At 41.1% G+C, this 18,027-nt stretch overlaps 3 protein-coding genes across 3 annotated transcripts; 2 read left to right on the forward strand and 1 right to left on the reverse strand.

Moving 5' to 3' along the window:
• Positions 1–78: 78 nt before the first annotated feature.
• LOC144194268 (long-chain fatty acid transport protein 2-like) lies at positions 79–4,237 on the forward strand. The gene is made up of 10 exons (XM_077713200.1): positions 79–668; positions 1,154–1,363; positions 1,431–1,589; positions 1,891–2,015; positions 2,088–2,282; positions 2,362–2,452; positions 2,542–2,740; positions 3,101–3,198; positions 3,377–3,507; positions 3,631–4,237. The coding sequence occupies exons 1-10, from the start codon at positions 119–121 to the stop codon at positions 3,802–3,804; spliced, it is 1,932 nt and encodes a 643-aa protein (XP_077569326.1). The 5' UTR covers positions 79–118; the 3' UTR covers positions 3,805–4,237.
• Positions 4,238–4,350: 113 nt separating this feature from the next.
• Positions 4,351–10,376, reverse strand: hdc (histidine decarboxylase). Its single transcript, XM_077713207.1, has 13 exons — positions 10,068–10,376; positions 8,197–8,260; positions 7,962–8,134; positions 7,768–7,881; positions 7,137–7,259; positions 6,926–7,063; positions 6,713–6,856; positions 6,559–6,625; positions 6,022–6,184; positions 5,851–5,941; positions 5,683–5,781; positions 5,502–5,603; positions 4,351–5,258 (listed from the first exon to the last, which is right to left on the reverse strand). The coding sequence occupies exons 2-13, from the start codon at positions 8,222–8,224 to the stop codon at positions 4,521–4,523; spliced, it is 1,980 nt and encodes a 659-aa protein (XP_077569333.1). The 5' UTR covers positions 8,225–8,260; positions 10,068–10,376; the 3' UTR covers positions 4,351–4,520.
• usp8 (ubiquitin specific peptidase 8) lies at positions 9,686–17,985 on the forward strand. Its single transcript, XM_077713202.1, has 19 exons — positions 9,686–9,766; positions 10,581–10,748; positions 10,846–10,990; positions 11,088–11,173; positions 11,385–11,523; positions 11,686–11,728; positions 11,843–12,011; positions 12,118–12,280; positions 12,359–12,503; positions 12,711–13,030; positions 13,124–13,600; positions 13,923–13,997; positions 14,099–14,391; positions 14,538–14,759; positions 14,847–15,057; positions 15,248–15,481; positions 15,621–15,763; positions 15,844–15,976; positions 16,221–17,985. Exons 2-19 carry the CDS (start codon positions 10,645–10,647, stop codon positions 16,377–16,379), a joined length of 3,261 nt encoding a protein of 1,086 aa, XP_077569328.1. The 5' UTR covers positions 9,686–9,766; positions 10,581–10,644; the 3' UTR covers positions 16,380–17,985.
• Positions 17,986–18,027: the final 42 nt, after the last annotated feature.

An 18,027-nucleotide genomic window follows, 5' to 3' on the forward strand; every position in this document is an offset into this window, starting at 1 on the left:
TGGTGTGGTCATATGCACCCATCAAGAGCCATGCATGGCTCGCGAGCCATAGGGTCCCTAGCCCTGTTGTAATCGGTGCCGTTTGACATATTTCAGAGGCCACTAAAGGCAAAGTTCAATGGGCGTAAACAATCGAGTTTCTAAAACAGATCTCCTTTCACTGCTCAAATTATACACTGTCCATTTATTCAACATGCTTGCCTACATTTTATACACCGCTCTGTCTGGCTTGGCCATTGTCCCCTTCTTCCTTTACTGGAAAAATCCTTATTTTTTACACGATCTGCGTTATGCAGTCACGGGCATTCAAATCGGCATTCATCTCCACAAATTCACCAAGAAGAAACCCTTTTACAGCATGCTGGACCGTTTCTTGGACAAAGTAGCCAAAGAACCGCACAAGAAGTTCATCTTGTTCGAGGAGAGCAGCTACACGTATAAGGAAGCCGACCAGGAGAGCAATCGCGTGGCTTCGGCACTTTCCAGCGTTCTGAAACCGGGAGACACGGCGGCCGTGTTCGTGGGAAACGAGCCGCTTTTCGTCTGGCTTTGGCTCGGCCTGGCCAAGCTGGGATGTACCGCTGCCCTGCTTAACAACAACATTCGCTCCAAATCACTACTGCATTGCTTCTCATGCTGTGACGCTAAAGTTTTGCTGGCTTCACCTGGTAAGATCCACAACGTGTGGAAGACTCCAAGTCCCACAATGCAGTGGAATACTAATTCAATTACAAAAATAAGAAACCTGAAAATATATTAAAAATGCTGCACAAAGTCACAATTGAATCAAACATTCATCAATAGTAGGGGTAAAACCTCCCCAATAAATAACCAGACTATTTAAGGTACAAGGCTCAATATGGCGATATAAATGAACGATATCATGATAAAACCTATGTTCAAAATATTGTATAAAGTCACAATTTGAATTAACTTTGGTAAATATCAATAGTAGGGGCGATAACCTGAAGTTGCAAGGCCCAAAACTTTCGATAAATGTGTCAAGGAGTCCATCTTTGATATACTACGATACAACTTTTAAGGAAAAAAAATGACTATGGTATTTCAGAATGTTGTTTTTCTGCAATAGAATGTAAAATATTTCAAAAAATACTCATAACAGATCACATCCAAATTTCAAATATTGTCTCAGATCTCCGAGAGGCTGTCAAAGAGGTATTACCCAGCCTGAAGCAACAGGGGGTCCGCGTTTTCATCCTTGGCGAAGGCATCGAGTCAGACGGCATGGAGTTTCTCTCAGATAAGATTCGTCAGGCTTCCGACCAGCCTCCTTCGCCTCAGCTGAGGGCCGATGTTAACCCCAAGAGCCCCGCCTTGTATATTTACACCTCGGGGACCACAGGTAAACTGCAGTTTCTGTGGGACCTTGACATTCCAAATGCAACTGTGTTTGTAATGTCATCAACTAGGTCTCCCCAAGGCAGCTGTGATCAACCACGAGAAGATGTGGATGGCCAGCTTTTTTCAGTCATTAGCTGGTGTACGCTCAGATGATGTCATCTATATCTACCTGCCTCTTTACCACAGCTCTGGCTTCCTCATGGGATTGTGCGGGTCAATTGAAAAAGGTAAATCATGTCAAGTTTCTTTCGATTACTATTAATCACAAGATGGTTCAAAATATCTTAAAAAACACACAATTGATTTTGTGCAAGTTTTTCGTTAAACAACATCTGTGTTGTTAAGATAAAATAATAGCTACGTTCCACTGGGTTTATTATAGGCTAAACTTAGAGGTTGATGACCTTAAACAATAAGAGTTTCACTCTAGGCTACTGTTTGTATATCAAAGTCCCAAAATCCCTTACTTTTCAACATTCTACTTTACTTGTCTATGTTATTTTAACATGTATACGTCTTCATTTCTAGGTAACACCGTTGTATTAAAACGTAAATTCTCTGCCTCGAGTTTCTGGAATGACTGCAGGAAGTACAATATTACTGTGATTCAGTATATAGGAGAGATAATGCGATACCTCTGCAACACACCACAGGTAGTACATTCAAATACTTTGTTTTTATGTGGTTACAATATATATTTGAACAAGTCTTATCTCCAACCCTAGAGAGACGATGACAAAAACCATAAAGTGAGACTAGCTATGGGAAACGGGATCCGATCAGATACCTGGGCTGAATTTCTGCAACGCTTTGGGAATATTTGCATTTGTGAGTGCTATGGAGCCACCGAAGGAAACGTTGGATTTGTCAACTACGTGGGAAAAATTGGAGCTATTGGAAGAGAGAATTACTTTCACAAAGTAAGACCTTCATCTCTTGTATTAAATCATTTAAGATATAGTTGGATATGACTTTAAAAACAACAAAAAACTATTTCAGCTGGGATGTCCCTATGCCCTCATAAGGTACGACACAGAGAAAGAGGAGCCAGTCAGAGACTCCAGAGGGTTTTGCATTGAAGTGCCCAGAGGTGATCAATGTTTACAAAATGTGAACAGGTCCTTCTATCGTTCCACAAAATACAAAATAAAAAAAACAACATTTCACTTTTAAACAAAGGCGAAACTGGCCTTTTGGTGTCCAAAATTGGAGCGAGAACCCCGTTCTCGGGCTACGCCAAGAACAAGCAGCAGACTGAGAAGAAGAAGCTGAAGGATGTGTTTGTGAAAGGAGACAGCTACTTTAACAGCGGGGATCTTCTCAGGATAGACCACCAGGGATTTATCTACTTTCAAGATCGCATTGGAGACACTTTCAGGTCAGAGAATTACTTGAAACTAGCATTGGATTCTTTTTGGGGTGTAACGATCCAATTAAATGTCATTTCGGTTTGGTTTGTTAAAGAGAGTAGTTACATAAATCTTTGCTATGACAAAATGAAATGAAAAAAATGTGTTTGTTTTTTAAAATGCGCTTAGATTGCACTAATCATTCAAAAATCAGTTTTATGTAGAAAAAGATAACATAACCGAAAAGGCTGTGCAAAACAAACATGCAAATCAAAACCATTACACCCCCAATTCTTCTACAGTTGTAGCTTGAGATATGAGTTTTATTAGTTAATGCAAAATGTAGTAGTAGTCCATCAATCTATTCCTTCTTTTATAATGAATCACAGATGGAAAGGAGAAAACGTTGCAACTACAGAAATAGCTGATCATTTGCTCATGCTGGAAAGCATCGAAGAGGTTAATGTCTATGGCGTGAAGGTCCCAGGTAACATTGCATTGTTATCATCCTCATCCTCATCATTTATACATGCATTTATGCAGGATACCATACAAGAAATATCTGATGCTCTGCCTATTTTGAATCCCTCATTGACAAATATAACTGAGAATCGCATCATCTAATCGCAGGCAATTATAAAGCCAAGATGTATTTTTCTTAATAGGACACGAGGGAAGAATAGGAATGGCAGCAATGACCCTCAAAGAAAACATGGACTTTGATGGCCAGGCTGTGTACAAACATGTCAAAAGCTATCTTCCAAGTTACGCGAGACCACGCTTTATCCGCATTCAGGTACATGACATCCTGCCTGCTGACCATATTTCTTACTTCCCTCCAATGATGACACACTATTAAAAAAAAAAGTGAACTTGCTCGAAAGTATAGTACACAAAGACCTGATTTGTTTTCCTACAGAATTCGCTGCAGGTGACCGGGACATACAAGCAGCTGAAAGTCAAGCTGGCCGAAGAGGGCTTTAACCCCGAGGTCATTCAAGATCGTTTGCTTTTCCTGGAAGACTGTCAAGGTTACATTCCCATGACTCAGCAGATATTCAACTCCATAGAAGACGGAAAAATCAAACTTTAGTGCCCCTAGATAAATTTTTTAGAATTAAGCCACCCACTGATGCAACAGAGCGTTTTTTAAATCATTTTAAAGAATACAGTAGGAATATATTTTAGTGTGTTTTTTTCCCCCTCAAACATTTTTAAATAAAATGGTGTTAGTTTGAGATCAAACTAAGCTATTTAGCGACTGTGCAGAATTGGTGGCCGGTTGAAGTCCGCAATGATAGTCTGACAATATTCTATTCCTATGCAAACATTCAAAAAGTTGATGCGATTTGCTCGCAAAATGTTAGCATTACAAATGCATTATGTTCATCCGGATCAGGCTTATTTACAGCAGATGGCGACCAGGAAAAAGACAATTCTTTGATTGAATAATATTTGAGGAGTCACCAATGCTATTCATTCACTTTATTAAACATATAGCAACTCAATAAAACACAAACGCGTTACAAGTTGCTGTCTCTTTCGCTTCCTTTTATGCTGTCGTCACTTTCCCTTTAGGCTCATGTCAATCTGAACAAATTCCCGTGCAATTTTTTTAAATCCTGTAGTGCATTTACATAATATGCTACCAGATAGTGTTTCAGTCATATACTGCCTCCAAAAATAGCTACACTGACAGGTTATAGTTGAACTGAACTGTAGCTAGCAAATGTACTTAATTGGATTGGAAAAAATGGTTCAAGCCAGAGCATCATAATACAGATTACGGTCATTTACACAGTTATTCTTTCAGAGTTTGGGAGTGGCACGAGTTTCCATTGGAGTAAGAGATGGCGCCGTGTTTCCATTGGGTGACGGTGCACAGTTTATCCTCCTACAGGTGGAGCTCATGTGTTTTGGCCCCTGTGAGACTTTTATTGAGCAGCACAGATGGTGACGGCTCCCCTGAACCCATTGATTGCAGAAACTGGGAACACTGTTGAACTTGGTCAGCTTTTTCCTTATTTGAGCCGAGGGCATCTCGCCCGGTTTTCCCGCGGAGGCGACCCCCGTGGTGGCTAACGTCGGGGGGACGACTTCATCGTGCGGGCTCAACTTGGTTTCGAAGGCGTAAGCGGTTCTCGGACCGAAGCAACTGTACGGCAGAGGCTCGCTATTGCAGCTCAGGGAACGCATGGGCCTCCTGGTGTGATTCCAAGCTTTGTCTATCCAAAGCTCCACTTGAGCTCTGTCCATTCTTGAAGCCGTCTCTTCGGTCTCTTGAGGCGTGACGCCATTGTTCTCCTCGTCTCCTTTGGCCTTGCCTCCTAATACGTTAGAACGATCGGGAATACGTGTCTCGGCAACTAAATTGGAAGCTATTTTGGTGATGAGGCTCCAGTCCCTGCGGATGTCATCTGCCGTGGTGTACTGCGAGGTCACGGTGAATCGAATGATACGCTTGGTGTGAATGTCTGCCGGAATGAGGTACATGGCACCGGAGCGTGTCAGTCTTCGCAGCAACTCTTGCGTTAAAGCATTACCTCCCTGGATGAGAAATGAATGAATGAATGAATGAATGTTTTCAGTAGTTAAAAGGTTTTCGATCATAATCACGTTGTCCTTCACCTTAAAGTGATAAAAGGAACACAGTGCCTTACCTTTGAACAAGGTGTGCCTGGGAAGTTTGTACATCTTAACAATGATTAGCCTTTGTTGAACACGTTGAAGAACTCCAGTTAACTCATCATGTTTATAGTTTACTGCTTCAACCCTAAATTATATACTCACCTTCAGACAGAAAACAACCAGTCCAAGGTATCTCTTGGCAGGAACCTCAAAATTTGGGTCGCTTCTTATCAAGGTCTCCAATAGCTTTGCCATCTCAATACCCTGAAAGGAAAGAGGATTTGAATAAAATATGATATTTGCAATATTCCAAGCCTTGTGAAGAACATCAACTTGAGCTTACATGTCTGATGTGTCCCTGGAGGTTTTTCAGCCCAAAGGAACGCATGACGAACCAAAGTTTCAAAGAGCGGAATCGACGACTGAGTGGAATTTGCCAGTGCTGCACAGATGAAAAAGACAAAATTGAACGGACAGAAAACGAAATATAATGCTGATTAAGTGGTCGTACCATGAAGTCTGTGGCCGCTTGTGAATTTTCATGTCTGAGATAAACCGGGTCGACGCTGAACGTCTGTTGGAGTTTCAGTTTGTCCTTGACCCTTCACCCAAACATGGAATAAACACACAAGTGTTAAGTACAAAAGAAAATGGCTACTGCACACAGTTGATTTCAATTTACCAAAAAGCTGTGCAATCAAAATGAACCATCATCCATTTTGATGGGTTGAAAACAAAGGAGTCTGCAAATTCAATTCCTTCAAGAGACCAGCGAAGTTCTGGACAGAAGTAGGCTGAGCCGGCATATGCGGCATCCACATGGAGCCAAAGTCCCTCTTCTGCACCTGCAAAAGAAATGCAAAAAAATAAAAAATAACAGAAATATAGTGCTTTAGTTTACCAAAAACTACCATTAACCCTTTCAAGGCCACTAATGCCAAAAACCATCCACACGAATCCAAATGTGTGCTATGGATGACATTTGTCGTCAAATACATTTTTTTAGGGATGAGTGGGAATGCAGTGTATGAGGTATAAATGAAGTAAAATATATTGTTGCCACTGCTTTAAAAAAAAACATTAACAAAAACTACATTGTAAAATGTTCTATCCAAAAGAGGGGATTTTTATATGTGCTACAAATGCTATTTACTGAATAATGGGATAAGGTAGAAACAAAGTTATTTTTTAGATGAAAGAAGAGAGTATGAAGCCATACACAATGGTCCCAATTCAGAGAGTGTGTCAAAGGCGCAGACCCCCGTAGTTCCCAAAGTGGCACATAGCTGGTGAAATAGAAACAAAATCAATTAATACAAGCAACATGTAATGCAACTCCATATCAAAAGTCAGTTTCTTTAGTCCACATTCACCAGAAAAGGAACAAGTCCTCTCCTCCTGTCCTCTTGTATCGCCTGTTTCAACATCTCCCCTTTCAGAGACAGATTCTCATCCGTGGGAAGAAACCGGATCTTCACTAGCGAGATCTGACCGGCCTTCTCCACCGAAGAGTGCGCCTGAGATCACGATTGACTATCATTTAATTGGAACTGCATCCAAGTGTCACCATCCATCCGTGTACTGACCTGATCTGAAGCATAAGCCACCAGTGTTGAATTCAAGACAGAGTCGTCCATTTCATGGTCCAAATCAGCCCTTAGTTGCTGGATTTTGTCCTTCCTGGCTGCAAGAAGAGCGACCAGTGTGCTCTCGCTGACGGTACTCTTTATGGAGAATGGCAAAACGATGTCATTCGGAGATGCTTGACATGTGAAAAGACGCTTAGGCGAGGTCTACCTGTATTATACCACCTCCTCGGCTTTCGTTGTGGTAATGGAGGAAGAAATGCGGGAGCCCCAAAGCTTTACAAAGCCAATCCATCACATTCATTTCCAATTCTGTGCATGCGGGGCTAGAGGCCTGTTTTATACAAATAAAAATACACATACCAATACAGAAAATATTAAATTTAAAAAAAATAAATTCATATTTTCTTCATGTTTGGTTGTGTTTCCTGTTTTTCCCATGTTTTATTTAAAAGCACAAGAAATTGTTATCTTTTGTACATAAACTTAAACCAATTCAAAATATGAAAGATATTCAAAAACTATTTGTCCTTAAGAATCTTAAAGCGGAGGATGTTGACAATTTTTGGGTCAACAGTCTCCAAAAAATACAGTGAAAATCCCAATAAATGTCAATTTGTTTTATAATTGATTAGTGTTCGATTAATTATCGCGGCCCTAGAGATATATAATGGCCCTTTGAAAGAATGAGGTTGACACCCCTTTATTTGAGGGTCAATCCTGAACTCGAGGGCATTTTCATGCCCAAATCAAGGTCAGAACCCCAAAGTGTCAGGATTTACTTTTTGCCAATTCTGAAATGACCAACAAACATGTAAGACTTCCCCTTTTTCTTTCCTCACCCATGTAAAGCCAACACAGTTAATGGCATCTGCCAACATGTCGCCCAGCATGGAAGGCCACGAAGTCAGACTGGGGTAGTAAGCATGCATGTGAGGACTCTGCCAGTGGACCACCTGTAGCAAGCATCAACACAATCCCACTTTAATAACATGCACTATTCCCAGCTTTAAATATCAACACAAGCGGTACTTACTCCTGGCATGATGACCTTCTCAATGTCGTTGAAAATCCTTTCCCAGTCCTCGGGCTCAGCTGGCGCAGTGTCCGGGAGAAGCGCCCTCATGTAACCGGGTTTCACATCTGGAATTACTCGTCGCTGCCGAATGGAGCTCAAATACTTTGTGATGTAGTCCACTAACTCTTTACCTGGTGGGGGAAAACATATAACATTGATGTTGGAGCTGTATATGAATGAAACTTTTTTTTACCTCTTCGGTTGTATTCCTCAGCCTGCATGGTTGTGTACTGTTGGTAGGATTGCTCTTCAATGGGCTGCAAAAAATGGCTGTGGTCAATTCTGGAGATCACCTCACATCTATATAGACGCTTTTGATAGGAGTACGCCCTAAAGTAGTGACGCGCGTCACACAACAAACAACCTTTCATGGTGGTAGTCATTGACTGCAATTTCATACAAGATGGTAATCCAACTCTGTTGATTTATCAGTAATGCATACATCATTTTGAAGTGTTAGCATAGTGCATTTAGAATGAGACTGAGATGGTGTGATGATGACTTAGGGTAAAGAAAATAACAAATACTAATTGGAAATCAAGTGAACAATGAGTGGAGAGATGGTGAAAAGCAGGAAAATAGTGAGCCCAATATGGTGTCTTTTCTCATTTGCACAAAAGACCAAGCAGCACCTGGCTGGACTGTCCACACACTCAGCTGTTGACTTTGTGATTCAACTATTGTGGTTTTATATTCTCACTTGTCACACTTAAAATAAACAGCAACCAGGGGTATTAGAGTTCAGATCAATATTTGTCACGAGTTTCATTCGAAACAGAAAATGTGATCTTTGAAATGTATCTGGCTTTAACCTTAGAGTGTCATATTGACGTTTGATCCCATTGATGGCGGAATATCCTTGAATTACAAGTTTGAGAGAAATGAAACACATGGAAGTATAATAAGGGGCCATAGAGCAGACCACAATGGGACTATTGTTCTCCACTTGTTACTCATGTCAGAAAGTCATAGTCTAATGAAAGCCCCTCATCTATAATTGTGCAATTCAGGTTTCAGACCCCCCCCCCCCCCCCTTGTGAGTTCAAAGTGAAAGTACTTGATGGAGTGTTTCTTTTTGTGTGCTGAAAACACAAAAACGTCACTGGTAAGTTTCGGTACACTGGGTTGCTTGTAAAGAACCCTTTTTAGGATTGTTAAACAAACAAAAGTCAAAACAATTTGAATAAATTGTATCCTAATGAGTTGTCCTGGAAACAGGAGGGTTGTCATTTATTGAATTAAAGATATATATTTGCTTATTCATCATCCAGATTTTTGTTTAATTTTTTTTAACACTCTAAAGGGCACTCTGCCATAGACAGCACTAGATGTTCACTCCCTATTTGATCTCTCATTCAAAATTTTCAAAATTGATTGGACGTTCATTGCCGTCAATGACACTGGAACTTGAGCATTCACAGGACAATTTAAATGAATTGGACACCTATCATTGTCAAGGTGAGACAAGTTCAACATTTCTTTGTTTTAAATCAACTTAAGAATGTGTATATCTTTTGGACGTCTGTTGTCGTCAATGGCAGCCAATGAGTTATCGACCAAAAATAGAAGAAAAAAAACGGGGTGATTTACTGTATAAGTACTATACTGTATTACGTCAATGTACAATATTTCCACAGGGTGGCAGTAAAAATAAACTGTAGTGACCGCGCCCACCAATCGTCACGGACGAAGAAGACGAACAAGGAATCAGGAATCAGCTGTCAAAAAAAGTAGCCCGAGTAAAAGAAGGCATCGAAAAACAGGTACAATGTTCTTCGTCATCTGTCCAAATGTTTGCTCGGCTTCTCGTCATTTTTTCCCCTGTAGATCGCAGTGCTCCGGTTCAGTTATTACGTTGTTGTTGTTGTGGCGATTTTTAAGTAACTCGTGTTAGCTGCTATCTTCTAACTGCGCGTGCGGAGACTTTAGCTGGATCAACAAAACAGCTAAGGCTAACTGATTAACTAAGCGTTAAAGGATGTGTTGATATATTCAAGAAACTACCATGACGCCACACGACGTGTGAAAGAATGTTTTCAACGTTTAATTCCCATCAAATCTTACCTTAGTCTCCCAAACGATCTTAAATTAACCTTCAACTATTTGTTGCGTCAAGTCCTGCCACAACAAATTTGACTAATTCGTTTATGTTCTAGTCAAACTATATCGGTATACGGCGTAAGATCCATCCACTAGTACGCTATTTCCCCCAACTAATAGGAAAATTCAATGTGATGCAGTTAGAGTAGACGATTTGCCACTTATCGTCCACTAAAACATTTTCACTAGTACTACTATTGTTATGTGGTGTACTTGTAGTCAGATGACTAGCTAGTATGATGTCACAGCACAAGAAGCACTCAGTTTTACCTAATGTTTGTTAATGCAAGCTTCCTGTTGCCCAAGTCATGATAGTATCCCTTTTTTTAAATTGGATACAATTTCATCATCAAAAAGTACCCCACTCTAAACCATCAAATATTCCTAAAACAAAAAATACGGTTAATATTCTGGCTGATGTTGATCAGTCAAGTACATCTATTGTTTGTCATAAGCATATTTTTTTGTCATCTTCAGGTATGTCTGAAGCTGTTAAAGTTAACTGATTACCTTGAGGTCTGAGAGAACACGCACCGCCAAGATGCCTGCGGTATCCACTGGTGCCAAGGACCTCTATTTGTCCACATCTCTGGGTGACCTCAATAAAAAAGCGGAAATGAAGCCGGACAAGATCAGCACAAGAAGGTAGGCATTGGTAGTTTAGCTTAACATACATACGGAAGGGATTTGAATGAATGCGTGCTTATTGAATACTTCATATTCATATTTCATCATGATGCAGCTATGTTCAGAGTGCCTGCAAACTCTTCAAGGCTGCAGAGACGAATCGTCTAGACGGAGATGAAGAGAAAGCTTATGTTCTTTACATGAAGTACCTAGCAATATATAACCTTATCAAGACCAGACCAGACTTCAAGCAGCAGTCGGTATGTAACCAATCAGTCACTGCCTTTTTATTCAGTGTATTGAAAAAAAAGTCATAAAATGCACAAGATGAGTTGTTATTTATTCCAATGTCCGCAGGAGTATTACATGACGATGCTGGGCCCGAACAACATTAGAAAGGCCATTGAAGAAGCCGAGAAGCTTTCAGAAAGCCTCAAACTCAGGTAGGAAAGTTTTGAGAATTTTGAGTGTGATTACCTCATTGGCTGCCATTGATGGTGGTGGATGTCCTATCTATTTTAATTTAGAGGGCGGATTCTCCCAGTCAAAATGAACATTAATTACAACATTACAACTCCAATGAACGAGTTAAAAAAATATATATAAATATACAAACATCTGTATATATCATCTAAAGTATGACATTTTGAAAAGGTATGAAGAAGCTGAAGTACGGAAAAAGCTGGAAGAGAAGGAAAAGCAAGAGTTGAAAAAAAGGAGTGAGAATATAACGGAGAAAGAGGACAGTCGAAGCCCTCCCAAATCCTCAACAGTCAAAAAGGACGGGAATAAGGTAACAAGTGGTTTTCTGAGATTTTTGAGTTTGACAAAAACCTGCAAGACTTTATTCATGATCATTGGCACAGCGTAGTTATCCCACTTTTGGAAGTCTATCTAGGGTAATAATTTGATAATTTGAACTTCTTTTCTTTTTTTTTTCTTTAACTTATATCAGATGAAAGGGGAGGTGAACGACTTAAAGAATGCATCATCAAAAAGTAAGTTGATAATATTATTGTTTTCAACATCTAATATCCTGCGACATGTGGTAATTCTGGATTGTCAACATTCCTATGTTATTCGTTCCTTAAAATAATTTGGCCTGCTTACAGCTGCAGCAGCGGGCGGGATCAGTGCCGAGAATCTTTTCCACATGATGAAGGACCAAATGATAACAATAATCATCATGGATGCCCGAAGCCAGAAAGATTTTGAAGAGTCCCACATTCAGGTCCCATCCCAGGCCTGCATCAGTGTGCCCGAGGAGGCCATCAGTCCAGGGTAGGAGACAGGAGAATAAATGCAGCATTGGGCTTTGGATCGATTTTATAGACTGTTTGTGTAGTTTGTTTTGATTGATCAAAACTGGACTCTTGTTTATTTTCAGAATGACGGTAAACCAAATTGAGGAAAAACTTCCAGTGGTGTCCAAAGAGCAGTGGAATAGGCGGGGCTCTGTCGACTACGTTGTCTTGTTGGACTGGTTTAGTTCTGTCACGGATCTAAAAATGTACACCACGCTGCAGAGCCTCAAAGATGCTCTATACAAGGTAATTATGCCCCAAAATATTTTTGGAAAGCGGTAGATTTATAGTAATTTATGCCTAAATCCTTTGGAAACTCTGCAGTGGGACAATGTGACCATCTTGCGAAGTGAGCCACTTGTACTGGAGGGGGGCTATGAGAACTGGCTGTTGTTTTACCCAATGTACACGACCAACGCTAAAGTCCACCCTCCTCGGCAGAACACTATTCAAAACACTCTGCCTCAGTGTGAGTATTGTCATCATTAGGAAGCCAGTATTATGCTGGGAGGCAGATTAGTTACAACTCGGGCAATGAATAATCATGTTTCAATGCTTATGACATCTGATATACTATGGTCAATGGCTGTTGAACTTATGTTCAACTGCTTTGTTGTATCGAATGAAGTGCACAGCAGTGAGTTGAAATATTTATTAATCTGCTGTTTTTCAACAGTAAACTTTAGCTACCCAACCCTCGAGGAACCAAAACCTCCAACGCCGCCACCTCAACCAGAACCTGAGATGATAGCAAAGACTATAGAGCCATCTGCTTCCTCACTGGTTGTGAATGGAGTTGCTCCAACGGAATGCCACACACCCACACCACCTGTAAATACAGACAAATTGGTAGACACTGTTGGGGCTCTTTTTGCCAAAATGGAAGTGAGTAAGAAAGAACCAGCGGTGGACACGTCCAAAGACTCCAGACAGCCTTCTCCCTCAGCCAAACCTTCTTTCGCATCAAAACCTTCCACTTCCAAGGTCGTCCCACAGGTATGACTCAACTAGTGACTGATCAGCTACCACTGCCACACGTTTGTCTTAATTCCTTCACACTGTATTTTTCCTCCTTTTACGCCTTTCCAGTTTGACCGCACCAAAAAGCCGGCAGTTCGCTTTGCAGATGAGCCCAAAACGAGCCTTAATGGACAGGACAAAGAACCCGGCAAGAACACTCCATATGTCCCTGACCGCTCAAACAAGCCAGCGGTCACTCTTTCAATTTCTGCAGAAGAGCAAATTCAGGCCGAGTTGGTGGCGACGAAGGAGAAAGCCAAGCAGGAACAGGAGAAACGTGTTCGAGATCGTCGACTGCAAGGGGAGAAGGAGCGCAAAGAGAGACTAGAGAATGAACAGAGTGACAAGGACAAGAATGCAGAGGAGGACCGGGGACCTCAAGACAAAAAGAGACTGGAGAGACAAAAGGCAGAGGATGAGGAAGACACAGACAAACATAGAAAGAATGAGAAAGACAGTAGGGGAAAAGAGCAGAATGCTGAGCCACCCTCAAAGAGTATGTCTCTCGACTGTCCTGGTCCCAGTGTTATTATAAGTGAGGTGAAGGTAGGTCTTCCACATTTCATACACAGCATACAGTATTGTGGTATGGGATCATTTCACCTAAAGGAAAGGGAAATTTGAATTTGAAGTTGGAAGCTCAGTTGTGTGTTTTTCCTCTGTGGAACTGTGATTCGATGACAAAGCATTTGATTAGAAAACAGTTTAGCCTACCCTCACAATAATCAATAGATTATGAAAAGCATCCAATTATTATTATTTTTTTGCATTTCATATAATGTCTCCAGCACACCGACCAGTGAACCCAGTAATTTAAAGAAATTCATCATTGATGGTTTTGATGTTTTGATGTGTTTTTACCCCACAGAGGGAGCCACTGACAAGAGCAAGAAGTGAGGAAATGGGAAGGAGTGTGCCAGGTCTGCCAGTTGGTTGGATGAAGGTAACACACACATTTGCACAAGAAACAATACCAGATGAAAGCCTAATATGCTGTATTTCCAAGTGCCTTTTGTATTACCACTTCCTTTTTTTCTCTGCTAGTTCCTTGATACAGTTACTGGAACCTACCGATACTACCATTCCCCAACCAACCGTGTCCACATGTACCCACCTGAAGTTACAATACCGACACCACCGCAAGCAGTGGAGCCTAAACCACCGCAACCAGCAGTGCCACCGTCCATTGGAGAGAATGAACAAGAGCGGGAACAGTCTAAATTAAAACGCTCTTACTCTTCCCCGGACATTAGCCAGGACCTAAGAGAGGAGGCTCAGAAGAAGAGCTCTGCGCCGGTACCTGCTGCCACTATACCCACCATCAATCGAGAAAGCAAGTAAGGCAAATGATGTTCCTACATGTTTATTGATTAGTATATGTTTAAAAAAAAAACTTAAAGGGGATGTACATACATCCCCTTTAAGTTTTTTTTTTTAACATATACACATTGTTTCTAAAATGGCGGTCTTTTTCTTTCAATAGACCTCCAAGTGCAAAGGTCTATTCTAAAGTGGAGCTTTCACGACCTTCGGCGGCTAAAATCCGTAGCCTGAATCCTACTTTCGGAGGCCTGGGTGCAAGTTTGACCGGCCTTCGTAATCTCGGCAACACTTGCTACATGAACTCCATTTTGCAGTGCCTATGCAACACACCCAACTTGGCAGAGTACTTCAACAATAATTATTACCTGGAAGATATCAACAGGTGTGTTTAATTCAGACTACAAATAACTTTGAAAGAGAACCAAGTAGTTGATTTTAAACCCTGATTAATTCTCTTGACCACCGGCAGATCAAACATTCTCGGCCACAAAGGTGAAGTGGCAGAGGAATTTGGCGTGATCATCAAAGCGCTGTGGGCAGGCCAGTACAGGTGCATCAGTCCACGAGACTTTAAGATCACCATAGGAAAGATCAACGATCAGTTTGCCGGCTATGAACAGCAAGACTCGCAGGAGTTGCTGCTCTTTCTCATGGATGGCCTCCATGAGGACCTCAATAAGGTAATGTACAAAAATATCAAACCTGCATTTTGCAATATACAGTAAATAAAAGAAAAATAATTCTCGACATGAATGAGCCTAATGCTATAAGGTAAATAGTAAATAGCAAATAATTTAGCAGTACTTTGCCAGTGAAAAAACTCTAAAATGTTTCTTTATATTGCGATTGTGTTTCTGTTTGTGTCATCAGGCGGACAGGAAGCACTACAAAGAAGAGGAGAACGACCACCTGGACGATCAGATGGCGGCCGACCAGGCCTGGTCCAAACACAAGCTGCTGAACGAATCCATCATCGTGGCGCTCTTCCAGGGTCAGTTCAAGTCCACAGTGCAGTGTCAGACCTGCCACCGGAAGTCTCGAACCTTTGAGCCCTTCATGTATCTCTCGCTGCCTCTCGCCTCCACCAGCAAGTGCTCCCTCCAAGTTAGTCAAACTTCACATTTGTCTGAATGGCATGTGCATTAATATGCCGCATGAAATTGAATTATTAGTTAGGTAAACAATACCTTGTATTAATTAAATTTAGATTAACAGTTTTTTTTTTTAAATATATACATCTCAGGATTGTCTGAGGCTCTTCTCCAAAGAGGAGCGTCTGACGGATAACAACAGGGTCTTCTGCAGGCACTGCAAAGCTCACAGAGACTCCACCAAGAAGCTGGAAATCTGGAAGGTCCCCCCAATTGTTTTGGTGCATCTGAAGCGGTCAGGAGCAACATCTATATCAAATCTCTGTCAAATTTTCTGCATGCCATTGATTTTAAAAATACTTTTGCCTTGCACAGTTTCTCTTACGAGGGCAGATGGAAGCAGAAGCTGCAGACCTCTGTAGATTTCCCTCTTGATGTTCTGGACCTGTCTCAGTATGTCATCGGACCGAGGCAGAACCTGAAGAAATATAACCTTTTTGGAGTGTCGGTGAGTAGTTGTGCACAATATCAGCGGTTATAACTGCTGAACTTTTTCAGTGGCCTAGCAGGCTGATTTAAATGTAATTCTGTTACTCTGCCATTCTGACAAGAAAAAAAATACTGTTTACTCCTTTTCAAAAGTACAATTTTAAACTCTGCTTTGAAGGTGAAAGAGGCTTTGAGTAGTAACATCAGTTACACTACACAATAAGCCAAATCTTGCTCATTTATTTTTGATTTATCCCCACTAGAATCACTATGGAGGTTTGGATGGCGGGCATTACACCGCTTACTGTAAAAATGCCTTCAAGCAGCGTTGGTATAAGTTTGACGACCACGATGTTACCGACATGTCCACGTCCAGCGTCAAATCGTCGGCCGCCTACATTTTGTTTTACTCCACCATGTGAGGGATCTGAAGGACCTGTTGGAAGAACACCCAGGAAGGTTTTCTTTCTTTTTTTCCCCTCCTCCTTCTCTGCAAAGTGGCATTTGTGGGCACCTGATGGAGGAGCGCACGTGTCCGTCCTAAAGCCGACGGCTGCGGGAAGCCACTGGAGTACAGTGATGACAGGCACGATGTGCAATGCTTCCGTCACTAGAGGACCCTATAGCTGTGAAAACTCGCCGGCTGCCCATATTTCTGATCATCTATTTTAGAGACGAGAGATGGCAGTTTGACGCCGCCCAGGCGTGCGTCCATCCCAGGGCAGGCGGTCGCATGTCGCGTTCAACGAGCATGTAGACACCAGCTTCACAGTTACTTAGCGTGTACTTATTTAAGGAAGCTGATGTTGCACTTTTCCAAATGTAAATGTCAAACTACACATTCAGTTGCGTGACCAACCTGTTTTGTCGTTGACGGTAAGCAACCGTAATATTTGCACAACGGCCTTTACCTTTAGGAGTTGATTCTAATGTTTAACAGAGGACCTATTATGCTTTTTTACTTTGGCCACCAAATCTTTCATTGCAGAACCTCATTTTAGATTGGAGAAGTTCCACGTGACGAAACCTGGGCTCAGAATTCCACTAATAGAAGTAGGCAGAGTAATATCGGTCACACTGTCAGGCACGGGGGTTACTAGTAAGTAACACATTTTTTTACATATTATCTGCGGTAAAATTTCTTTTAAAGTAGGGAGTTTAGCTGTTAATAAACTAAATGTTCGTTTTTCCGCTTCCAAAAATGAAATGAATGGAGGGTGGGAGGCTGGAGTGAATGTTGAACGAATGTTTGATTTCCACTTTAGACAACCCTAATGAAAAAAATCAGCTTGTAAAAATCCACGTATAAGAAGCCCGGTTATTACGGGGTTCAAAACTGAGGAAAAATTAGCGGCACGTATTCCTAAAATCATGGTATTTTCAACTCATATCAGAATAACTGGAAAAATTAGCATCTTAGGTCCTCTCATCTGACGGTGAAAGACCGACTAATTAAATCTGCATCATACTGAAATATAGATTGGAATTGTAACGTTTGCTTGGTCATGTTAATCATATTGTTGCACTTACACTGTATGCAATCAGAAATATGCAGAACATATAGTTTAACCATTCTTCAACGCTAAATGCCATAAATCGAAGCAGAATCGGACCTCTTTTCCAAGTGATGCTTGTCTTGTCTGCCGTTATAACAGTGTTAAGTCTGTATTTGCCATTAAATACTGTCTGCGTTATAACATCAGTTAAGAAGAAACCTTAGTGATATTTTCGTCCTTAGGTGATTTTACAAAGGGGCAAAACATTTTATTGTGAAATTTAACTTGTCCCTTGTGTGTTTAGTCTACATAATTCGGCCCAAATGAAATGGAAAAACAAGCCCTCCCCAAAAAAAGAATATTTAACCAGAGATGCATTTGACTCACTACTTTTAACAGTCCACTCTCCAGATCCACAAATCTTTCGTGTAAATGTTAGACTTTATTCATCACTGCTTTCACTTGTTTCGGTACAACAAATATAACAACCTTCAACAACTCATGGCTATTTATTAAAATTGCTTGAAAGTTACGGATTTGTGCTGATGGTTGTAGCGTAGACACAGGTTATTTT

Source organism: Stigmatopora nigra, chromosome 3 (genome assembly GCF_051989575.1).
Source record: "Stigmatopora nigra isolate UIUO_SnigA chromosome 3, RoL_Snig_1.1, whole genome shotgun sequence".
NCBI classification, from domain to species: domain Eukaryota; kingdom Metazoa; phylum Chordata; class Actinopteri; order Syngnathiformes; family Syngnathidae; genus Stigmatopora; species Stigmatopora nigra.